This window comes from Lutjanus erythropterus, chromosome 2, assembly GCF_056507025.1.
Source record: "Lutjanus erythropterus isolate fLutEry1 chromosome 2, fLutEry1.hap2, whole genome shotgun sequence".
NCBI lineage: Eukaryota > Metazoa > Chordata > Actinopteri > Lutjaniformes > Lutjanidae > Lutjanus > Lutjanus erythropterus.
In genome coordinates this window covers 46427768-46452886 of record NC_139318.1, presented here as the reverse complement: position 1 = coordinate 46452886, position 25119 = coordinate 46427768, and the positions used below count along the sequence as shown (strand labels likewise).

Below are 25119 nucleotides of genomic sequence, written 5' to 3'. Positions count from 1 at the left end.
TGGTGCTTTCTGATTTATAGTTCTGAATATATACAAATTGTGATCTGTCAGAAAGGTAGGATGTAAACCATTTGAACACAGTGCCCTTAATTCCAATACTGGCAAGACGGTCCATGAGGAGTTGATGGGATATGGTATCAAAGGCAGCAGTGAGGTCTAGAAGGATGAGGAGAGAGAGCTGACCAGAATCAGCTGCCAGGAGGAGGTCGCTGGTGATCTTGACCAGGGCAGTTTCTGTGCTGTGTTTAGTGCAGAACCCTGCTTGTAACTGTTCAAAGAGATTATTGTTTTCAAGGTAGCTTTGAAGTTGGAGTGCAACTACTTTCTCAATGATTTTGACACATATGATCAGTCTCATGCTGCCAGAACAGAAAACTGATCATATCATTTGTTGTTGTTGTTTGTCATTTAGTTTCTAGTTTGAGTTCAGTTTAATAAATAAAATAATTGAAGAAGATAAAGTTTTTGCATGTGTTGAACATTTCATGTATGTTCAGTCAGAGTGAGTTAAAATCTGTGATGATGTTTGGTGATTCATGTTGTCATTATCACTCATCATAGTTTGACAAGTGAAGCTTTCACACTTGAACTCATTTGACACCAGTGTCATGTCTCATCATTTTCTCTGACCTCTTCTACTCACTCAGCAGCTCATATGTTGTGTTTTCTGTATCAAACTAGTTTTGTCAGTTGGTTCAATCAGCGACTCCACAGTTACACCTGGTAGTTAGTATGTGCTCATATTTCTAACAACAAGATCAACTGTGTGGAAGAATCAGTTTGTGCTGGAACTCATTTTCATTTGGTGATGCAGAAATCTTCACTTATTAACCACATATATACCAACATATAACAAGGTCAAATACAACAGAGGAGACTGTGATCAGGACTGACCTTCAGTCCATGTACGGCAGTGAAGAAGTGCTGACCACAGCTGGATATCAACATCTGCTTTTTATGTTACAATATGGAATAACTTGTGTCACGCTGCACAAAACTGATGAAATGATTCATGATGTTCATGTTCCTGAAAGCTGCGTTCAGACCAGGATCCAAAATTTACTTTTTGTCCACCGGCTAAATATTTAGTGAATATTCAGATTTTACCAGAAACTCAATAGATTAATGTTGTGTTTTTAACTGATGAGTGAAACAAATCTGTCAGTTACTTTAATATTTTATCTGCATTTGTTTGGTGGTTGGTGATAATTTTGGTCTCTTGATCAGATTGAACAGAAACATTAATGTGGTTTATTTAATCCTGTGATTTTGACAGTTGATTGATGAACCAGTGTCACATTTTTATAAATTTAATTTTATAATAAAAATACTAATAGGAAGAATCTCACCATAGATGTACACAGAGGTCTCTGCAGAAACCTGATGGCAGATTTCCTCCTGTGTGACGACACAGCGATAGTTGTCAGTCTTGGTCACAGTAGTTTGCAGGATGATGAAGTTGCCTCCTCTCTCTGTGACCTGTGTCTCCTCAGCAGGAAGGATGTTTCCAGAACCGTCCTGCCACTCAACTTTAGGTTTTGGAGAAACACGTTGAACGTCACACTGAAGCTTTGCTTCGTCTCTTGATTGATCAAGTGATGTGATGCATGGCTGTGGAGATGCACCTGTGAACACAGAGAACAAACAGGAACATTTTACATGTTATATTGTGATGTTTCACATCTCTTGTATGTGTAAGTCTCAATCACATGTTGTAATGTGACTGAGGTTTGGACAAACATAGAAATATTTCTAAATATGGAGGTACAAACATTGTCTTTAAAATAAATCAAGCCTTATTTTAACTTGTTGTAATACAAAAATGTGTCATAAAATATGAAACACAGAGTCTTCAGTGGTGTGTAACTCCTTCAGTTAGAAGCTTGTGACAGATTTCATTAGAGTGTACTTTATTTTTACAACAAATAAAGAGATTGTTATAAATCAATGAGGGTAAAACTGAGTGAAACAAACACAAACACACAACAACACAACATATAAACACACATTTGTATAAAGTTGCTTTTAACTCATTCTACTCCTGATTCAGATGCTTTTATATTTATTTTATTTTGGTTGTTATTCATTTATTTTTCTGCCTGTTTTACTCACTTTATGTATTTTTATTTGAAATACTTGCTTTTCTAACTGAAACTTTGTTTAAATATTCTTTTATTACTTTGCTCTGTTTCATCTACAGCACTTTGTAACTCAGTTTTGAAAAGCTGAAGATAAATAAAATTATTATTAATGAAATTCAGCAGCAGCTCAAACTACAGCCTCCAAAATGAGCATAAACTTTTCTCTTAAATAGTTTTAACCAAAGTGAACATTATAACTTGATGACAGTAGGATTTATTACAGAGCTGTTGACAGGTGAACCTCATTAACTGGTAACTGAGTGGATGTAGTTTGTAATGTGGTTTTCTACACGTCAAAGAATCATTAAAGATAAAATACACACTGATCAATATACTGCATTGATTTTAGTGCAGGTAACTCATGTTTTAGGTGGAACTGGAACTGAACAATATATCAAGATTATATTGATGTTGTGATTTGAGGCTCGATATTGTTTTAGATTTTGGATCATTATATGATGATGTAACAGAAGTTTTGTCTTTTTCTGGTTTTAAAGGCTGAATTACAGTTAAGTGGTTTAGTTTTCTGAACTTAATATGATGCTCTAGTTCTTCTATTATTTACTTTTATATCTTCATAATGGATTAAAAACTGCATCATATTGTATACCAACTTCATGTTTGCACTGTTTAACAATTAGAGCTGTAGATCAGTATATATCGAGATAAATACTGTATGTCACAGAATAGCTTATAAATATTGAGATTCATAAACCATATTGTCCATCCAGACGTGTCACACACTTGTTGAAAATGCACATAAAACACAATTTCTAGTCACCGTTGTTACATTTTAAAAACCTTCTTGTCTGTATCATTTAAATTTACAGAAAGTAAAAACATGTTTCTTTATTGTAAAAGTCTCTGGTTTGTAAGTGATGTGTAATCAGTCCAACACACAGAAGAATGATCCCAGTCAGTTCAGCACAGTGATTCAGACACATTTAATTATCTTCAGTTTGAATTAAGATTGAAGTTTTTCTAACTGACATCAGACCTGTGGAGCCAATTCACACACTCACAATGAGGGATTAGTGATTGTAACACTCAGTTCTATTAATGAATCTATGAGAGGCAGGAAGTGACACAACAACAATCAGGACTCACCTCGGATGTTTTCCTCCCATCGGTCTTTTATGATACAAACTGAAAGGAAAAACAGAAACATAATAATGTCAGAGTTCTTGTTTGATATCAAGTTAACATGCAGGTGATACTGGGAAAAAACTGAAACGTGTGACTGTTTATTAGACTGATTTAAAAGACGTCTCAGATTTGACAAACTATCTGAAGTTGGCAGCACATTTACACATGAGACTGGTTTGTGTCGGTCCTGGATGGGTTACAGTCAAAGAGTCAGAAAACACATCTGTCAGAGCCTCCTTACTACCCTGCTGTGAGAGAGTCACCAATCCACTGATCCTGAACGATACAACTGCCTCCAGAAGACGATCAATCATGATCAATATCTGTAACACAGATCCATTAGAGGCCTGTCTCAAGAAGTAAGTTCAGATAATCAGGACGTCTTTGAGTTATCTGGCTTTACTACGACTAACACTGTTGTTGTGGAGACTCACAAAGCTGATCATCAACTTCTCTTGTTAACTCAGAACTTTCTAAACCAGCTGGAAGTTCTCACATATGAAACCAGATTTATAACAACTCACATGCAGGACTCAGAATAGACATGATGGGATTTATACTTATTCATTTCATGATAGAGAGTCAGATGAGGAAATTTATATCACTCTCTTATCTGTACGTTAAATATAAAACTAGACTCAGTTAGCTTAGCTTAGCACAACAACTGTAAACAGGGAAACAAGTCTGTGTCTGCTGAACAAAAAAAAAATCCACCTGTCAGCTTCTGCAAGACTCATTAATTAACATATCTCATCTGTTTAATCTGTTAAACTGCCTGGTAAACACTCAGTGCCAAGAAACAGTCTGAGACAGAAGTTTTCAAAGTGGGAGGTGGGCCTCCCCAGGGGGTCCAAACAGATCCAGCAGAGGTTCAATGAATGAAAGTGAAATTGCTTTGATATTACATTATTTATCAAAAGGAGATCACATAGAGTCTCCTAGACGTGTGTGACTTGTTTAAAGAGACAGTTCAGAGAAACAGTATTGGTGAATTTTTACTGCACTGTTCATCTCAGATGCGTTCAGGTCCAGAGAAGTCTGCAGTGTTTCTGGATGTTGTTGATATGTGTCTTTCTCTTTTCATGGTAGAGTCTTAACTTTCATTTGTAGATGCAGAGACAAACTGTGTTTACTGACAACGGTTTTCCAAAGTTTTCCTGAGTCCATGTAGTATAATTTATACAATGATGAGGGTTTTTAATGCAGTGCTGCCTGAGGGGTCAAAGGTCACAGACACTCAGTGTTGGTTTTCAACTATATAGAAATAGAATAGAATAGAATAGAATAGAATAGAATAGAATAGAATAGAAAAATATTTAACTTTCATCATCAGAGTTCAGTTTTTGTGTGGACTTAACAAACCATATATATATTAACATAATCAGTGATGATAATAATAATAATGATAATAATAATAATAATAATGATAATAATAATAATAATAATAATAATAATAATAATAATAATAATAATAATAAAAATAATAATAATAAGTGTGTTGAAGCCATTTTTGCTGTGGTATCAAAAGAGATATTGATTATTGTTTTTTGTATACTGCTAATGTATTGAAGTTTTTAAATTCTGGCATCTTGACTACAATCATTTTCAATATTGACTGATTGATTGTTTTGGTCCATAAATAATCCATCAGTTTATCTGTTTGTTTGTTTAACAGTTGAAACAGATAAACGCTGTCAGACAGGAAAAATCAATTCAACAGATTTAATGTTTATGTGTCTTCTAGCTGAAGCTCATCTGCAGCCCTCGTCCTCGGGGCAGGGCCTCGTCCAGATGTGTTGTTCTGATTATTTGATGAGAATTTAACTTGAGTCCATCTGGGACACTTGAACCAGTCTGTCTGTGAAATGAACAGGTGACTTTATAACTGTTTCATGGAAGAACTCACCAACAACAAGTTTAATGTAGAATATCTGTTCAGGCTGAAGATGAGGAAAATGACAGGTGTAGTTTCCACTGTCAGACGGCTTTGTATCTCTGATCCTTATGGAGGCGTCACCGAACTGCAGTTTATCAGGAAAATGAGATACTCGTCCTTTGAACTGCTCGTCTTGACCTGGAAGGCCGTTATTGGAATGATTCCCGTTCTTATACAAGAACACCTTCTGACGATTTTTCTCCCACACAAAGGCGTCTCGTTCTATGTTCTGCTCAGGTTTGATGAAACAGGGTAAAACAGCTTCACTCCCTTCTGTCACTGTGACGTCAGCTGAACCTGAAAGACAAAAACAATCAGTGTGTTCACATGCAGAGTCATCAGGTTAGAAAGAAAGTCAGTAAACACATTTACAGACCACCACAATAACTCAAACACCAGTTTATGAGCAGTTTAGTCAGTAGTCAGATTTCTGATTGAAAACAGATATAAAGTTATTTAATGTCGACCAACATTACTTTGATCTGATTTCAACAAAGTCAGTGAAAAATAGAAACATGTGGATTGTTTAATAATAATAATAGTTGGACTCCAGGAAGACGAGCTGACATCATGGTGTTAGTTAATATGGATCCTTAGAAACTAATAAATTAATTTTATTCTTCTGGACGTGTTTGAAAATCGTACTGTTCTCTGTGATGAACATGAACCGACAATCCAAGACCATCATATGTTTTCCTCCATAAACGTTTCTCATGATAATTAGACGATGTTATGGTGTAATATGGAGCTGATTAGTCGTTCACTGTTTGGAAGCTGGAGCCAACGTCAAACATTAAAGGGACAGTTCACCCCAAAATCAAAAATACATATTTTTCCTCTGGCCTGTAGTTCTACAAATCCATCTTTAATAGAATCTATCAGAACTACTTACTTTCTAATAGAAAGAAAATAGTTTCCACAACAAACTGCTCACAACTACGGATGTGTGTGATTAGTCGACTACATGATTAAACGTCGCCACCCTCGCCAGTCGACACCAAAATTATTTATCAATATTTTATTCATGCACAACGCCAGTTACCTGTTGCCTCTAAGATGTTATGCAGCCACCCACCACTAGTCGGGGCTGCGGCCCCATCAGATGTTAGCCTCTCTCACCGTACACTGTAAGCATGTCTGCCCCGATGGTCCAGACGACCCCGGATGTTTTTATCAGAGAAGTCAGACAGATGACAGCTCATAAAACCAGTTCAGTTTGACAGCGTTTTGATATAGAAAACAGAAATAACACTTAATGTAGAGTGAGACAGAATAAACTGGTATATAATCACTCGACCAGAGCAACATGTGACCACATTCAGCACAGACACGGACATTAACCTGCAAGGAGAGCAGCTGCTGCTGCTAGCATTGCTAACATTACTGAGACAACACTGAGATTTACTGTTAATGTTGAGTTTGACAGTTAAACTTTTCTTCTCTGTTGGACACAGAGTGATAAAATAACCCGTTGACGTCTTGAAATCTAATATTAGAGTTAGTCACTTTGTTAGTATTTAAGCACTTTTTTTAATATTGTGGCGCCGATCTTTTCTCCCGGTGGGCGTGGTTTTCAGAGTGTGACGTAATGAGCTCTCGATGGCGACTGCAGCAGTTGAGGAAAAGTCAAACAGGTGTTGAACAACCAAACACAGCCAGTATTTCTCTTACCAGTAAAATATGACTTGACTGTGGACAAATATCTTCAAACTAATCAATATCGTTTGTCCTTCAACTGACAACTGAACAAAATATTAAAATAATTCAACAGTTTTGTGTTTTGTGTTGATGTTGTCACCGCATTTTAGCTCTTTAAGAGACGTTCAAATATCAAATATCAACCGCAGTTTTCAACTAAAAATCAACGTTGAAACGCTGTTTGTAATGTCTTTTTTTTTATCTAAACCTTTAAAGTTTGTGTTTTCTTGGGTGTAAACTTCACTGACTTCCTGTTTCCACCCATGTTAATCAGATAATGCGCACTTTCAGTTTAGGTCAAATTCACATTATGATAAATACCAAATGAACCAGGAGGACTCTGTATGTGGAGGATCAGCTGCTGTTATAGAATAATCTGTATTAATATGTTTATTTTTAAAATTAAGATAATTTGATAACTTCCCTATTATGAATATGAGAGACGTTTTCTATTTATCACTGACAGATTAACGCTACGTAACTGTAAAGTGAACATTTGTTACCGTTTGCTTGTCCGAGTCCAGTCAGCAGACACAAACACAGGAACAGATTCTCAAAAAACGTTAATTTAAGTCTTATTTCTGTCATGTTATCATGAACTTCAGTCCGACTAACGTCTGTGGCTGTCAGTTGGCTGTAACGCTGCTCCAGGGTTGCCAGGTCTGTGTGAGTACGCGCTTATCTTGTGTCAGTTTGGTAGGATTTGGGTATGAATAAAATCATTTCATTAAAAACGTATTTCTATTTATAGTCTCTATTGATTAAATATGCATGCAAAGTAGGTCCACCCAACAAGTAGACGAGATTTTCATACCGCTACAACATTTTAAAAATAGGAATATTCTGCGGGAAAATCATAGACCTGGCAACCCCGCGCTGCTCCCTGCACACTTTGTTTCTGAGAAATCACGTGACTGATGAGGTCTGAAGCTTCAGGAAGTTCTGTCTGTGAGTTTGAAAGTTCCGAAAGTTTTGCATCTAAACCCTCCATAGTCTGTTTTAAAAATGAAATTAAACATTATTTATCATCCTTAAAGATACTTTCAGAAGTTAATCAGTCTCTATGTGATTTATATGAAACCATGTCAAAGTCTCTTGCTCTTTAAGTTATAATGCCATTTTCACTCATTCGGATCCTTGATTCATTATATTTGATAATGAATCTCTGACTCATGAAGTGAGCGAGCTGTGAAGACGTCTGATCTGTGCTCTTATTTAAAGATTCTTCCTGGCTCTATGATTTTGTTTGTATTAATGATTTAATGAATATAGCGGCTCAGCCTACAACTTAAAGCCACTGAGGTGCTGCTCAGGAACTTCCTCTTCAGGATAAGTGTCCTTTGCTTCACCACAGAGAAGTTGCTGGGCAGAGACACATTGTCCTTTCTAAAGGGCAGTTTCAGGCTGTAGTGTCCAGCCTCAAGCGTTGCAGAATTTTCCACAGTTTCCATGAACTTGATGTCTTCTCTTGACAGACCCTTCTCTGTAGCGCTCTCATTGAGATCATGGTTTTACTGCTCGCTCAACATGTCCTCCCAAAGAGGCATATGTTTGCACTATCCGGTCTCCTTTGATGGATTTGACCTGGACTGGCAGGATGGAAAGAAGACAGCGATCACTTCCGGCCCCTGTATGACCACAAGTTTTATGGGATTCTGTGACGTTGCACGCTACTGGCTCTTTAGCACGTTCAGTGTCTGCAGTGGAGATTTTATATTCATCCCCATCAAATATCAGAATGTCTCTTGCTGACAACACCATTAAACGTTCTCGTTGGACAAAAGCTGCTGTAATTTCATTTTGCCTTTGCATTATGGCACAAATATCTCCAAACTGTTTTCATCCACTGGCTGAGAACTGAAAAGAGGAGGCTGTATTTCATCCATAGACCGGGCAGTGAGCAGGGGATGCTGCCTTTCATCCACTGGTTTAACATGATGCAAAGAGGGTTGCAAAAATTGAGACTGTGCATCACTTGCGTGTTGTGAGGGTAACCCTGCATTTGTGAGTCAGTCTGCTGCTTTGATTCAGCCGTTTGGTGCCGACTGGCCTCCCGAGGCTGCATAACAGTTGTTGTTGGATAAGTTGTTGGTAGTGTCCAGTTCTTACTCTGCTGCAGTTTGTTCTGATTTTCAGGTTTGTACTTTGCCAAAGGATTTAGCTTGTTTGCAGTTGCTTCCTTTCTTTTTTCCCTTTGCAGGTAGGAATTCATTGCATGCTGCTAGCAGAGTTTCTCTTTTCCTTTTCAGTTGTTGCTGTTGTTCTTCCAAAGCATGTGTTTTCTTTAAAGCTGCAACACAGGCAGGCAGTGCAGCTCTGTCTGCCTCTGCTTTGACTCTTGCAGAGGACGTAGTGCTTGATTTTCCACTTTTTTTGCTTGTGTGTTTGCTTGCAACATTTGAAACCCCGTCTTTTGGATTTACATCATCATCATCATCATCATCATCATCATCATTATCATCACCCTTAAGTGCATGTTGTTCAGGACATTTTACCCATCTTTTCACATCAGATATTAATTCATCATTACCAAACATTTTTGCTTTGAATCATATGTCATACTTGTCTTTTTCATCATCAGGCAATAAACCCATCAAAGAACCATGAACACCTTTTGCTTCATCACACAAATTAACAAACTCATCAAGAGCACATTGCACCTCTGATTTTTTTAATCACCTTTTTGCATAAGTGCATGAAGTGCAAACCAAAATTAGGGCCCTGACGGATACTGAATTTTTGGGGCTGATACCAGTATTAGGGAGTAAAAATATTTCGATATTGATACATTGGTTGATACTCTGGTTGGCCGTTTGACCATTTTTAATTCACTGTGAAAATAAATTGATTCACATTGTTTCTCTCCAGGAAGGAGGGGCAGCTCTCACTGTTGTATGATGGGATAAATTAACAGAGAAGGCTGAGAGGACAGCTATCAGCTGAGGAGAAATTCTGGTCTCATAAATGTATTTTATATTTAAAGGGCTTAAAGTTACTCTTCATTTTGTCCCTGATATGACCAGTTCATGTTTATGAATCATCAACATTACACATGATGGAGGAGGATCCAGTTATGATCACTAGAGGTCAGTGTTGCACTGTGACGTCTTTATTCTGCACAGTAGATAAAACTGACATGACACATCCTGTGACCCACAGAGTACAGAAGTGTAAAAGAGAATTATATCATCTTATTTCCATTTACTTCATACTGTGCATCACTTTTATTTCAGTCAAAGACGTGTGGGAGAGACGCATGAAAAACCAAGGCTTCTCTTTACATTCAAACAGCAATGACTGACACAAGATATTTTCTCATGCAGTTTTTCCAAGAAACCTTTCACTCAGATACTTTATTTATTCTGGGCACTAAAAGTGCAAGTAAAAAGGAGATTATTTGATGAATCGATTGAAACTCTGGTTGCTGGCGCCTACTTCTTGAATATGATGATTTGCTGCTTTTCTTTGTCTTTTTTACAATAAATGAAGAGTCTGTGTGTTCTGGATGTCTGGTTGGACAAAAGAAGCAATTTGAAGGCGGCACTTCGGGCTCTTTTTTTTTACAATAACAAATTGCTAATGAAAATAATCTTAAGTCGCAGCCCACAGGGTGACATTTTAAACTTGAAGTGAAAGATTGTTTTTTTTAAAAACGACTTTTACAGGCAAACTTAGAGGGTATAAAGAATAAAAAGAATAAAAGCTATTTATCAAGTTTCTTATAACTTATAAATACTTAATATGACTGAAAAATAGTCACTTTCCACATATCTTTATTATTTCCTCTTTATATAACTTCTCTTGTGTTTATCAGAAACAGAATTTCTTTCCTGCTCCAATTTAGTTTTCATCTTAAACTAATGCAAATTTTCTTTATCATTTCATTCTTATTTATACAATAGAAATGTATTTACGTGGTGGTACTTTTACACATTACCTGTTACTGTAGATATCAATAATATTCACAAATTAAACCTGATATTTTTAAGTAGAATATAATGATTTTGATCAGGTAGATTTAGGGTAAATCCTTGTCTTTGATTAACTACAGCTTCTCAGAGAAAACAGTAAGAGTTGCTCTCAAAGATAACTTTTAATTGAGCAGTTTTGTAAAAAATAAAGTAGGTCCAGTGGGTTCTACTGCAGAAATAAATTAATTCCTATAAAACTGCTCACAACAAGGTCTGTGGATTATCTTGAGTAACCGGGTCATTATTTTTGGAAAGACCCACTCACTGTAGACTTTGATTGTTTGTTTGTTTGTTTGTTTGTTTGTCTCAAAATGGCGAAGTCATGAACCACCCTATTTCGACTCTGATTGGCTCGTACTCATTGCCTTCACTGGTTGGGTCAGGTGGGTTCTGGGTAGAACCCGACACACCAGATGGTCTGTAACAGAACAATCTGGGAAGTTGTCCTTAGAGGCTGTTTGGAAAAGGGCAAGCACTTTCAAAATCTTGTTTATGTCTAGCAGCATTAGGAAAAGGGCCGCTACCTCCTTTGTATTTCTGATTTTACCACATTAAGTCAGTGAGGATTTTGTTTTGCAGCCTTTTGATTTCTTTTAGCCTTTAGTTAGTTTTTTTTTTGAGAGTCTTCCTTTGGTTATATTTCTGTCTTTGATTTGAGCAGCACCTGTCAGCCCTTTTCCTTTGTAGTTCTTCCCTCACATTTTCTGTTTGACAATTAACTAAATAAATTTATTAATAAATAACTTTACTTTTATGTTACTTTTCTCTTCCATGAGCAAGGGGTCGTAACAAACAAATATTGCTCAGTCTAAATATCTCTGACTTATTTCACTGCTTTGCTGAATACTTGCTTCTGATTGGTCAGTTACAGCATACTACGTTCTGTTATTTCTACGAAGAACATACCGTGCTATGGATACAGTTCTGATCATTTGTGTCAAATTATTGATTTTTTGCTACACCACTATGTAACAAGCAGAAAAATCATTTTAAAATTAATATTTTGTCATTTTTGTGCCAGTTCTTTTTTCTTCTTAAGTAATAAGTAATAATTGGGATAATGTGCAGTGAGCAGGTCATTATTGTGAAATAAATCCTGACAGGATGATGTAGGACTTGAAACATCCTGAAGGGGTTCATTTCACATCCCTCTACATCCTGAATGTTTTTAACACCAAACAGGAGTGTTTTTAAGCTTCAAAGGTATAATCTGCAACATTTTCCCATAAAAAAATAATGCATAGACTAATATGACATAATTTCTTTCATCACTTGACTGTATCTGCAGAGACCCTGCAGCCTTCTGCCTTTATTTCCTTATTTTTTCTCACTGTTTTGCTGCCCGGGACGTTTCATCGACCCAGAATGTTGGTATTTGACGTCCTGATGAATTTACAAACAGCTCTTTCACTGTATTTTTTTTTTTATTATTGTAGTGACAGTCTGTTCTCTCCTCTGTGAAGGCTGAAGTCACATCTTGAGCTCACATTGTCAACATGCTTCATCATCTGTTTGTGTGTAGGCGACGATGATGATGATGATGATGATGATGAAGATCTCCTGTGAAACTCTTTAAAAGTTGTCTTTGTGTTTACAGGAATGTTTCTTCTCCTCTGTGTGATGATGGATCTTTAAGTTTATCTACGTTGTCAAATCGTCTGAGTTATTATTCTTTGGAAAGGCCTCTCACTCTCAAAGCAACGATCTCTTCTTCTCCCCCGTCTGCTGTTTCCTCCTCTTCTCTGTTTCATTTGTTCTCTCTGCCTCCCTCCTGTTTTTCCACGGCCACCTGGACTCGACTGGACCAGAATACTAACAGGTTGTTTTGTGTGAATGTGTGTTTTTTTCTCTCAGTGTTTTAAACTCTTTCTTTTGAGCCCACAAAAGCTGTAAACTTGGAAACTTTAAGACCAACTTTATGCTGTTTTAACTGTTTTTAACTGTTTGAAAACTGCATCAAACAATCAAAGTCTATGTCTTGTATTTATTTTTACTTATTAGATTTTTTGTTTGTTCGTTTCTCATCTTTGTATTAAACTTGCATATGTATATGTATGTGCACATTTTTGTGTCCATATTTGTATGTTTTTGCAGATATGTATGTGGATGAAGATGAAGTCATTGGTTTTATCACCGGGTGTATATGTATGACAATAAAAAAAAAAAAAAGAATAATAACCATCAGTGATCTGATACAAATTTTATATTAATCTAGAATTACTCAGAGCGAGAAACAGTTGAATGTATTTCATAAGATTATAAACATGTTATTTTATATATTTCCATCTACAACCATCACAAAAAATAATCACAGCCTGTTGGAAAAGGCTGTAAAGGAGTACAAAAATAAAACCAAAAAAAGTTGGAAACATTGCTGTTTGTAATAAGTAAGGGTTCTTTGTTTCAGCATTTAAGCGCTTTAACACATAAATTCAGTGAGTTATAAGTGCTGGTGTTACAACCGTCCCTAGTCTCCCCTATTTTATTTTCAATTGAGTATAATTAATTAATTATTTGTATTTTAGGATATTGAGACCACTTGAAAAGTTTTATTGACAGAGACAGTGATGGTTGCTAAACAACTGAGATCCATCTCCAACTGCAAAAAAGAAATATAACAGCATCTGTTTCCATGTGGTCAGTATGACCACCTGTGTTTGAAACAGGTGAAAATTATCACATATTCTTTGCCTTTTGTGTAATTCATGAAAAGAATATTTTAAATGAAAATAGACATTTTTAGGAAAAGACGAGCATCAGCAATGTTATGTTGTTTAAACCAACAAAGTGTTTGCACATATAAATTTGAAGACGGTTTAAATATCTGCTGTGTGCTTTAGTGTAAACTGGAATTCTTCAACAAATTGTTCTATAAAAACCAAAGGGCTTTGGAAGAATCTTATCAGAGAAGCTGGTGTCCTCCTGCTGTAAGCAAAGCCACTGAGTCTGCATGAACAATGTAAACCTCCATTCAAACCTAAATGGAATGCAGCCTTTAGTGTTGCTATTAATCACACCTGAGCTTTTCCTGCTGTAACCCGACAAGCACAGGTGTAGGTAATGATGGCTGCATCCCACGTGGTCAGGGCCGTAATTAACGTCATTAATCTCACCTGTGTTTTTGTTGTCGGCTGCGAAAAATTCACACTGATGACTTCCGTGAATTTAACGTCAAAGTGTAAGTAAAACAACATGGAAGAGAGGGAATATTTCTCCTTCCTCATCAGCTTTTGTGTCTTCTTCTCATTCGTTGTGAACATCGGTTAACTAACGTGTAGAACCAGATAATGTGTCGAAAATAAGGATTCAACGACAGAAACATGGATTTTATTCTGGTCCATCTTCTCTCCGGCAGCCTGACTTCAAATGTAAGTCTGATATTAATTCAACATTTAATGTCAACTCCACCAAAACGTTTCCTGTCCGGCCGTTTGCTTAAGGTCTCCCTTAAGCTTACAGGCTGTTTCTAAACTCTGGGAAACAGCCTGTAAGCTTAAGAGAGACCTTAAGATTAAATTTAGGACGCTTGTAGCGCTGCGAAGGCTCTGGGAAACGGGGTCCAGGTCATTTTCTCTGCAGAGGCTTGATGATGAGCTGATCGTTTGAATCAGGTGTGTTGGAGCAGAGAAACCTGTAAAACATGCAGGACAGGGGTCCCTGAGGACCAGGACTGAGAAACACTGCTTTACTGTAATGAGCCTTTAAAACCAGGAAAAAACAACACTTTTAAATTTAAAGATCTAAGATGATGTTTAGTCTTATATCACAATATTGATATGATATCAGTTTATCGCCCAGCCCTAACTACCTTTACTTTTAATACTTTAATTAAATTTTCTCTATTATATTTTCATACTTTTTTCTTTTCATACCGGTGTCTTCCTTCACCTCTGTCTCAGTCCATCAGCTGCTGCCTCTGTAGAGGACATCTCTTCAGCAGGACTCACAAACAGAAAGAGCAAAGTTCTTTTCATCTCCAAAGTATTTTTATCTCTTATTATGACCAGACTTCATGAGGTTCCCTTGAGATCACCATGGTTACCTTATGAACCAATTAAGCTGAGTGCAGTACTGCCTGTCCATGATAATAATATACCATGTAAAATAAGTGTGCTGCCCAGGAATGTACACATGGTGGCACAATACACACAACAAACCCGTGTTGTGCTCGTTTCTGCTGAGTGTCCACATGTACACAGTCATCTGTAAATACTGTAAATCACTCTCAGTCACAGCGGGACAGGAATTATGTCTGCGTTGTCATGTTGTAGAGTGATGATAGCTTCATGATGAGTCATGTAAGGTTGTGTTTGTTAAATGTGAGCCGTTGGAGCTGGTTTATATGGCTTTGTACAACACAGTATGTGTGTTTCTGTTTATATGTGTTCTTCTACTGAACTGCATTATACTGAGGTCTTTTTACTCCCTTTGTCCTTTTTATTTATGAACATGAGATTCCAGGGTCTCTGAAGTTCTTCCTTCTGCAGACAAACATAACAAACGTGTCTAAATGTCACATCAGTCATGCAAGTGCAACATACAAAAACACTCCACTTTAAAAGCACTGGAATCACTCCGTCCAAGGCCCAGACAAAAAGCCTCATCAGTCAGCAATACAGTGACAGTTCATTCAAAGTCTGGCACCTGAGAGTTTGTACTTTTACCACATTTTCAAATTGAACCTCTGAGAAGCTGAGTCATCAGCATCACTGGATATCTATCCATCTGTCTGTCTGCCTGTCAGCTTTAATGCATTAATTTAGATTCATTTGAAAAAAAAAAAAAAAGTTAAAGTGTCGTTTAATGTATAATGTATGCTTTAATGATCTGTTTTGCACATTTTAGGCTACGTGATGGGCTTATGTTCAGTGAACAAAAGACATTTGGAAAAATGTCTAAAGATGTTGAAACAAAACAACTTATTGCTTTCTAATGCCACCTTTAGATATTTAATGCTTTATTCATGCAACACAATAATGTTAAGTTTTCAAGTTAAAATGTTTTTATTTTGGGGTTTATCAAGCAAATATTAAAGTATGTAATTGTTTGTGATTAATTCGGCAGATATGTATATTTTTGCCACCCCTTAAAGGTGCAGTATTTAGCATCACACGTCCAAAAATGAGTACTGCAGTTCAAATATAGAATTGGAGCCATAGACTGTAAATTAAATAGGTTGAATAACTGTCAGTTGTCTATCAATATTATCCCAGCCCGTCCTCACCAGAAAAAAAAGTATGTGTTGGTCAAAAGTGCAAGCAGCTTTGACTGATGTCCAAATTTTATGAGGTGGTGCCCCCTAGTGGGTGTGACATCACTTCCATTGTGTTAGTGACGTAGCCTCAACATAACATAGTTATTTTAACCCAAACCATATTCTTTTCCTAAACCTAACCAAGTAGTTTTTGTCCCTAAACCTAACCAAACTGACTGTTTTATCTGAGTTATGTTTTATGTAACGTAGTTAAGATCGTCTCCACTGGTAATATTTGTTTCTGTGCTTATGTTCGATGAAGAAAACGCATGTATTTGGAAAATTGTCTGAGTGTTTGGAAATCTGTTGTTTTCTAATCCCACCTTTAGATATTTCTGCAATGCTTTACTCACTCAGTCAACTCAGTCCCTCCAGGAAGTTGCAATGTTGTGATTGCAGCAACTAATGCAAAATCAACAATTCCCTGTGAATTCTGCGTGACCCTGCAGTTTTCCCAATCACTGCAACTTTTCCACAAATTTGACCAATCAGTCTAATCAATGTTTCATGAAAACATCATGTATGTCTCAATGAACCAAATTATTGTTTTATTATTATTAGTTTTAGGTTTGTTATTTTATATTGACAGTTATCAATGCTCTCTGCACTTTTATATTCATAATTTGGTTCTTGCTGTTTTGACTTTGACAGGACACTTCCTCATTTACAAATAAAGCATATTTGTTAGAATTTTTACAGAGTGCGTATTTATTCTCCCTGCAACAAGTGGCCTTTGATTTTTAATTTATTATACAAAAAAAAAAAAAAAACATTTAGAAAACTCTCACTTTCATTGCAAAAAATGCCTAAAATGCATTGCAAGTTTTTAGAAAAGGTGCCATGAAATCAGGCATTTTAGGTCGCAACAATCAAAGCAACAAAAACAGCCTGCAAAATCCTGGAGGGACTGAGTATTTTATAAGTTTAAATAACTTAATTTGGGGGCTTTTCCAAGCAAATATTGATTGTGATTAAATTGGCATATGTTTTTTTGCCACCCCTTAGAGGTTTCATGCCACCCTCTTGTCCCTTCATGAGTTTTTCTCTAGGTCCGCCCCTGCTCATATGTGTTTATGTGTCAGCACAAAGAGAAAGGCTTCTCCATAGATGTACAGGATGTGACCAAGGTGTCGTTATGTGTCCTGTGTGTCTCTCTCGTATATATTCGCCAGCATGTTTGTCCCGAACATACAGCACCTGTACTGCGCACTGAAGGATCAAGTATGTGCCAATTTGTACGCGCGTCATGTCACCACTGATAACCTTTAACGATCGGGTGTCGCAGCGGACCAACACACACACACACACACACACACACACACACACACACACACACACACACACACACACACAAACATTATCTCCCTCTCTTGGCCGTGTAACCCACTCTCTATCTGTAGGCTTTTCATTCGCCTGATCCTCTTAAACTGATGTAGGCTCCCCTCCTCCTCCTCCTGCTGCTGCTGCTGCGCACGACTCCCCCGGTCAGTTCACACCGATCACAGACCGGACCGGACTCTCTTACGGTTCCTCATCTGCGCACAGCAAGTTTGACAGCTGCAGCGGGAGACATGCATGCGTACGTCTGAAGAGGAACATAACGGGAGCCGGAGCGGCTGGAGATGCTGCGCTGATTGAAGGGGATCCCTGCAAGGCAAGACACGGCTGGGCTAAACTTGACGGATAATGATTCTGTGATTTTCCAGTGTGGACTTGGAGTGTTGTGCGCTCTTTATACTCTGATAACATCCTCGTACTGTTATAGTTTGTCAGACAGGAGCTGTGGTTTCATTGTATTTATTAAACACCACACAGCACCAGTGTCGTTCAGGGATTTGCAGCGTTTGTGGTACAGTAGTCTAAGTACTCGTGGTGCTTTGTAACGTCCAGTCCTGCAGAGATACTAGTTTGACATCGCAGTGACGCCTGTGTATCATCTGTACAGAACCTCTTGAGTTGTTTGCATGAGGATTTCAGCGCAGTAGCTCTCAGCTCAGATGGACAAACACATTGCGCCATGCGTCACTCCAAATCCGACATGATATGAAACAACTACACATAATTTTCTCATCATTTTAAACCACTGCGACACCTGAAGAGTGATTTTTTTTTCTCTCTCTGCCATCATCATCCCGAACATTTGAAGTAAACTTTTGCTCTCCGGTCCTCCTCCTCTGTCTCTCCCCCTCTCTGGTGACACCTCCGTAGGATTTCCATGAAGCGACGCAGCGGGTGATTATACTTTCTTGGGGATTTTGCTCTTTAAACACCGGGACATCATGTGGACGCCGACCGAGGACGAGAAGATAGGAGTGGGTGAGTAAATCAACGATGCTTCTGCCTCCTGCTTCAGTGTTTATTCTGAGGTCTTTTGCTCAGGACGCTGAAAGTGGTTGTCAAACTGAGCAGGTCAATTCCAGATATTTTATGTTTGCTGATATTTTTTTAGTAGTTGAGATTCATTCTGCTGCTTCTGTGCTGTGAAATATTTACTGTGGATCTTCTTCCTCTGTAATATTTGTGAAAGAGATTCCTGGGGGTCTGTGGAACTCTGTAGGGAGTTTATATCCACGTTATAGAGTTTTTTCTATGCTGTATCTACAATATTCCCATAAAATCTTGTAGTATTCCCTTTGAGAGACGTGACTGTGCTACTTGAGTGGACATTTTTGTGGCATTTAGGTAGTTGATGGTTATGAGTTGTATCAATATTTCTAATCTCACTGTGTGTGTGTGTGTGTGTGTGTGTGTGTGTGTGTGTGTGTTTAAAAGATGAACCATGGTAGGGCTGCAGCTAATGATTATTTTCATCAATTCATCTATCCACCATTTTCTTGATTAATTGATTAATTGTTTGATCCATAAAATGTCAGAAAATGGTGACAAATGTTGGTTAGTGTTTCTCAGTGCTCAAGTTTGTCCACCATCCAAAGAAATTCAATTTACCATTCTTTAAAGAACATAAAAAAATAGAACATATTCACATTTGAGAAGCTGAAATTAATTAAGCTAAATGAGAGAATTTGGGCATTTTTTCTCAAGAGATGATTCAAAACTATTATTCAATTATCAGTAATGAACTAATTGTTGCAGCCTGGTCTGTGGTCCAAGTCTCTTATGGTGTGGTACCTTATTATATCCCAGTCTTACAGTAGATTATATTTTGTGGATGTAAGAGGTGCAGATTGAGGGGAAACGCTTGTTGAAAGAAGGGGCTGTGCAGAAGCACCAGATGGGCAAACTGAAATGGGTGTAACAATGGGAACCATAGAACCGTCTCCAGTTATTATAACACTGTACTGTGTGAATTAAGTGTGTGTTAATGGACGGTGCAGGTGACTCCTCAGCAGGGCAGCACTGATTTATCAACCAAGATAATATTACAGGATAATGAGAGTGAATGTTTTTAGATGAGAGTTGGTGCTTGAGGAGCCATTAGCCAATGATGTACTGTTCAGTTATTCTCTCTCTCTCTCTCTCTCTCTCTCTCTCTCTCTCTCTCTCTCTCTCTCTCTCCTCTCTCTCTCTCTCTCTCTCCACCCCTCCTGTATCTGCTGTATTACTGCACACAGTCACTGCCACACACTTTAGGATGTAGGACTATTTTGTGACACTGCTGGCTGCCTTTTAGCATCTGTGTCCCTCCTCATGTCTCTGTTGTTCTGTAGCGTGTTTGCCTCTGTTACAGTTTGTTGCATCTGCAGAAGTTTTCCTCAAGATCTGCATGTTTTTGTTCTGTTAGTGAATCTTAGTGAAACTCTGAGTATCTGTCTTCCTGTTTTGATACCAGTGCTCTGTTCCCCCACATTTAAAACCTGTTTACACACTGTGTGGAGCTCAGTGGGATCACTGTTATGAAAGGTGACATTGCTATGACTTAATGAATGTAACTGATTGCGGAGACGCTGCATTTTATAATGACATTACAGAAACTCTCTTTCATGTGGATCACTCACGTCTGACACAGACAGAAGGGCCAGGACAGAGTCATAAGTATATACTTCTTATCCACATTATTAGGGACACCTGTACAATCTAATGCAAACCAGTGCAACAGCTCTGCCACTTATTTCACCTTTATGAATCTCATAATCTCTAGTTTTTATTAAAATGAGAGGCCAGTTACTTCAACTATGTGTTTATTACTGAGGTTGCAGTTGGTGTTGTTCTGGACTGCATTATATTGAAATTAGCTGAGATTCCTCATTTCTCTTGTTTGTAATTGGGGTGAACAAAACATTAGAAACTCATATCAATATATTGAGTCCAGGTCAACGTCACTGAAAACTAGTCTTATTTATTCCCCAAGACTGTTTCGCCAGAGTCTGCCCTACTGTGCTGTGATTGGCTGTGAGTATGAGTGTAGACTGGCACTTTGAAGAAGTTTAGCGAAGTGGTTTAGGTTGATGAATGGCTAAAAAAAAAAAAAGCCTTCACCTAGAAGACTGGTCTGTGTGGCCCAGGTGAAGCAAAGTGGCACAACTTTTTTAGACCTCGTTGACTTATTATTTTTCATTTTCAGTCACAGTTTGGTTTGTTTTAGGCACAAAAACTACTTACAGGCACAAAAATGTGGGTAGGTGTATGAAATGTTTTATAGTTAAAATGGACACTCTCACGACATTAGAAAGGCTGTCAGGCAATCACCTGGTCATGTCATCAAAGCAACAAGAACTAGCCAATCACCAGCCTGTAATCAGTAGTAGAAGCCAATCACAGTACAGTAGGGTGGGTCAAGGCATAACAGGCTGAAAAAAAAGAAGGTTGCAAACTACAACCTCAATAATAAACCAAGGTTCAACATTAACCAAATGACCTGTGGCTACAAAAACTTACTCTGTGGCCACCAAATATTCCATGTAGGTGGCCACCAAGTTTTATCACTTTACTACAAACCTTACAGTTGCAACTACTGGGAAACTACTGGAAACTCTGTGTGTCTACTATTGAGGAGAACGGGGGCAGTGTCACCGCCTCAGTATGAAGGGCCATCCTGCAGACTTTGGATTGGTTCTGTTATGCAGGGTTTTGCTAACATGATCCTTTCAGAAGAATGAGAAACGCATAAGGCAAACTATGAAAAAAAACAAAACGGCAACAAAAAATTTGGGTGAATGGACGCAGCATTTTAAGGTATTAAAATATGACTCATCCAAGGATGTGATGCACTGCGGTGTGGGCCACCAGTTTCCTCCCCTAGCTGAAGAGTCAAGCTCATCGCTGTATTAAGTTGCATTAAATTGTGTTTTCTGTATTGTTTTTGCATTTGGGCCACCAAAATATACTTTGGCTGCCAAATTTAGGGGCTTGGTCCCCGGTGGAGCCAGAGTTTAAAGAGATGAGCGCTTACCCCCGGTGTTGGACTGGACTGCATTCTATTGAAATGTGTTCCTAATATTGTTCCTCCCCTCATGTTTGTAAATGGGATGGACAGAACATTAAAAAAACCTCTCAGTATTATGAAGTCTAGTTCAACACCACTGCAAACTACAACCTCAACAATAAACATATAGTTAAATTCATATCTCTCTGTTGATATCAGTTAAAACTGAACATGATTGTTATGAAGGTGGAATTTATGGCAGAGCAGTTGTGTTGGGTCGCATCAGTGAGTGTACTTTCCATGCATTGGAGGCATGGTGTGAAAAACAATCCTAACTTGCTCAGTCCAACAAAATTAGCATAAGGATTTAAAATGAGGTGCCAGACCTCCAGATAGTCAGCGCTATCGATTGACAGCTGCCCGGGCCTTTCCAAGTGACCGATCAGGCTGAACTGTACACGAGTGTCTGCAGTGGGAGTGAGCAGGGACTCTGCTGACAGGAAGTCAATGTGGGGAATCATGACTCCGGCACTCTGTTAATTGGAAAGAGACATTACCTGAATTTGAATGAGAAGCTGTGGTTTTTTTGTTTTTTTCTGCTGCTTGATACCTTCATTAGACTCCAGCTGCGGCTGCATGCTGAGGCTTCTTGATTTACTCTGCGAGAAGCCTTTTAACATCAGCATCAGAATCGCATCACAGCTTACAAGGTTTCACAGTGCATGCTGGCAGCCATGATACGAGGACAACAGCACCATAATCTGACAGTGCTACAGTGTGGGAGGGCAACTATAAATATTGCCCTTCGTCGACAACATCACTTTGAACAGCAAGTGTTCACATGAGGCATGATGCATTTCACGGCCCTTCACCCTGCAGGATGGTGATTTGTCACACTGAAAAAGAGAGATCCACTCTGAAACATGTGGATTCTGTTAGGAGCTGGCAGCTTCAGTTTCCCCATGAGGAGCACAGCTGTAATCACAGACACGCCCTCATGTTCACAGTGTATTTGTGAACTTATTCATCTTTTAGTGAAAGTAGTAAGTTCCTGCAGTACAGTCTGAAGTTCCTGCCTATTCTTGAGTGCAGGGAGTCTCAAAGTTTTGATGACTGAGTGCCACTTTATTAGCAGTGGGGATCTTTTGGGACCTTTCCTTTTGATATGATTCTGGTTCTGATTCAGAGGGATACGGTGTGATCATAAAATGATTCATAGTGCATCTTGATCTCTAATAATGGAACGGTCAGAAGTGTTCTATACAGGACACTTCTACTGTTGGTCACCTTTTCTGAATTACCATGTTGAATTGTGGGCAAATATTTTGTTGGCAATGTCCAAGACTTTGTTGTACTGTATACCATGTATGTTACAAACATGTTGCAACGATAGTGGCAGCAAAAGTAGAAGAACAACAACATAAACAACTTCTTTTTTTATATAAAAGAGTTCATTATCATTCCATTAACTACAGCACTGAGCCCTTTTAAGATAAAGGTTTGATAATGGTTTAATGGTAAGCAAAATGCTTTAGACTGTCTTTGTGAGATTTTTAATTTTTGTTTTTTTCCATGATGGTCTCACGGGCCACATGAAACCTTTCAGCGGGCTTCATCTGGCCCCTGGATCGCATTTAGCTCAGGTCTACTTTAGAGGTTTTCAAAAGGCATTCTGGGATAGTAGGAGGGGAGAAAGCAGTTTTAACTTGGGCACACTGAAAAAGCAAAATGTTTCACCACAAAGCAAATGTTTTCATTGAACATGACATATCTGTGGTATTTGATATTATAAAATGATCTAAAGGGTTTTACATATGCAGATAGCTGCTGTTTGAAAAAAGATGCTGCTTGTACTTTATCCTCACAATGGCAGTAAATTATCTGTGGCACATGAGAGTCAAGTAATGACTGAGCAGGTACACAAAGGATGAAAGAAAACTGGAAATCCTAAAACCCCTATTAAACAGAGGGATGAGAATTAAGGGTCCAGAAATCCTCAGAAACCCTGTCCTTTGAATCTGGAGAGTCACGTATCCCTTCGGTGTTTTCATGTAAGTGTGTTTTGTGTCTTTTGTTAATCCACCCATTTGTGTTTTTGCTGGATAAGGCTTTGCATACCAAGGCAGGGAGAGTGGTAACTCATAGAGGCGTTCCAATGGAGTTGGGATGACTAGTGCCTGGTTGTAGAAAACAGCTATTCAGTTGGATGAATGCAGCTTTGTGGCGCCCATAGAGGTTCCTGAATGCAGCTTCACCTCCCCCAGGGCTGCACAGCACAGCACTCAGTTCTCACACTCACAGATAACACGAAACACACACACACACGGACAGACAGATGGACAGGGACAGACAGACAGGCACAGACGGACAGACAGGCACAGGGGAAAGACAGATGGACATTTCAACAGACGTCCCTGACATACTCTTCATGAGATGCACCTGCTAGAGGGAGGAATTTTCATTAGCCACAGTCAGTCTTTTTTATTTAATTAGGTAGAAAGAAATGTAAAAAGATATTTGTTATAAAATTGATTACTCTTTACTTTGATTTGGTCAAAAACTTAAAGGGATTTCCACGTATCCTTCATTATAAGACAGTGTCAGACTTAAATGCTCGTCCTGAGTTTCAGGTTTGAAGGTTTCTAAGTTGCAGCTGTCATTTAAAATAAAAAAAATGGACGTGTTGAGTGGTAATTAAATTAATATATTAGCTCACAAAATGTACACGATTAACAATGTTTTGCCTTTAGCATGGCTCCAGTCAGTCAGCAGGTGTCCCCTGTCTGTAGTTTTCAGCCTTGACAGCAGGTGTCAGTGGGACCTGAGGACCTTCCACCTCCTGCACACAGCTCCTGCTCTGGACCAGTGCAGACTGGTCTTCAACAGCAACGCCACCATCATGTACGGAGGTACGAGCTGCGTCCTCTGTGTTAGAGACAAACATCTTTAATGGACTGAATCGTTGTTGTGCAGTGAGTTTCATGTTCCTGTCTGATCAGTGGACAAGCTGTGATGCCGTCATGGTGGAGCATTTTTTCAACATAACTACAAATTATAACAAAAAAACTGGAAATAATGCTGTCTGATAAAGTTTATGGTCTCTCTAATCATTAAAAGTGAACTAAATTGTCTTTAACTTCAGTCTCAACTTCAGACGTGTTGAAGGATTATTAGTCAGGACTGCAAGTATGACAACTTTTTCTTCCACTGCAACTGTAAACAATATTATTATATAATCATTATTGATTAATCTAGCGATTATTTTCTCGATGGAGTAAGCATGTGCCTGGTCTAAAAAAAAGTGTCAGAAATCTGTAAAAAATTACGATCAACATCAGTCTAAAATCTGTAACGACAAAACAGAAAGAAGTAAAAATGATTTAATTTATGATCACATGAAATGAGGAAACATCAAATTCTCACTGTTATGAAGCTTGAATTGGGGAGTTTTGGCTCTTTTAGTCTGACTAATCTGTTATTAATTAATGCTGATTAATTTTATGTTGATCAACTAATGAATTATTTAAATGTTTCATATTTATAATTTCTCATGTTAGTTGTTTTTGTGAAAATCCCGTTATCATTTAGTTGTCAATTCTTAAATTAACCATCAGCTATTTTGATAATTGATCAATTAGCTTAATTTATCA

At 38.0% G+C, this 25119-nt stretch overlaps 1 protein-coding gene and 2 long non-coding RNA genes across 3 annotated transcripts in view; 1 reads left to right on the top strand and 2 right to left on the bottom strand.

Moving 5' to 3' along the window:
- Positions 1 to 25119, bottom strand: part of LOC146332320 (uncharacterized) — a 122994-nt gene that overhangs the window by 12918 nt on the left and 84957 nt on the right. The window lies entirely within an intron of this gene.
- LOC146332328 (butyrophilin-like protein 1) lies at positions 567 to 7558 on the bottom strand. The gene is made up of 3 exons (XM_084741521.1): positions 7425 to 7558; positions 5194 to 5520; positions 567 to 1625 (listed from the first exon to the last, which is right to left on the bottom strand). The coding sequence occupies exons 1-3, from the start codon at positions 7507 to 7509 to the stop codon at positions 1303 to 1305; spliced, it is 735 nt and encodes a 244-aa protein (XP_084597647.1). The 5' UTR covers positions 7510 to 7558; the 3' UTR covers positions 567 to 1302.
- Positions 14058 to 25027, top strand: LOC146332327 (uncharacterized). Its single transcript, XR_014772235.1, has 3 exons — positions 14058 to 14260; positions 18355 to 18462; positions 24259 to 25027. It is a non-coding gene; the product is annotated as an uncharacterized LOC146332327 (long non-coding RNA).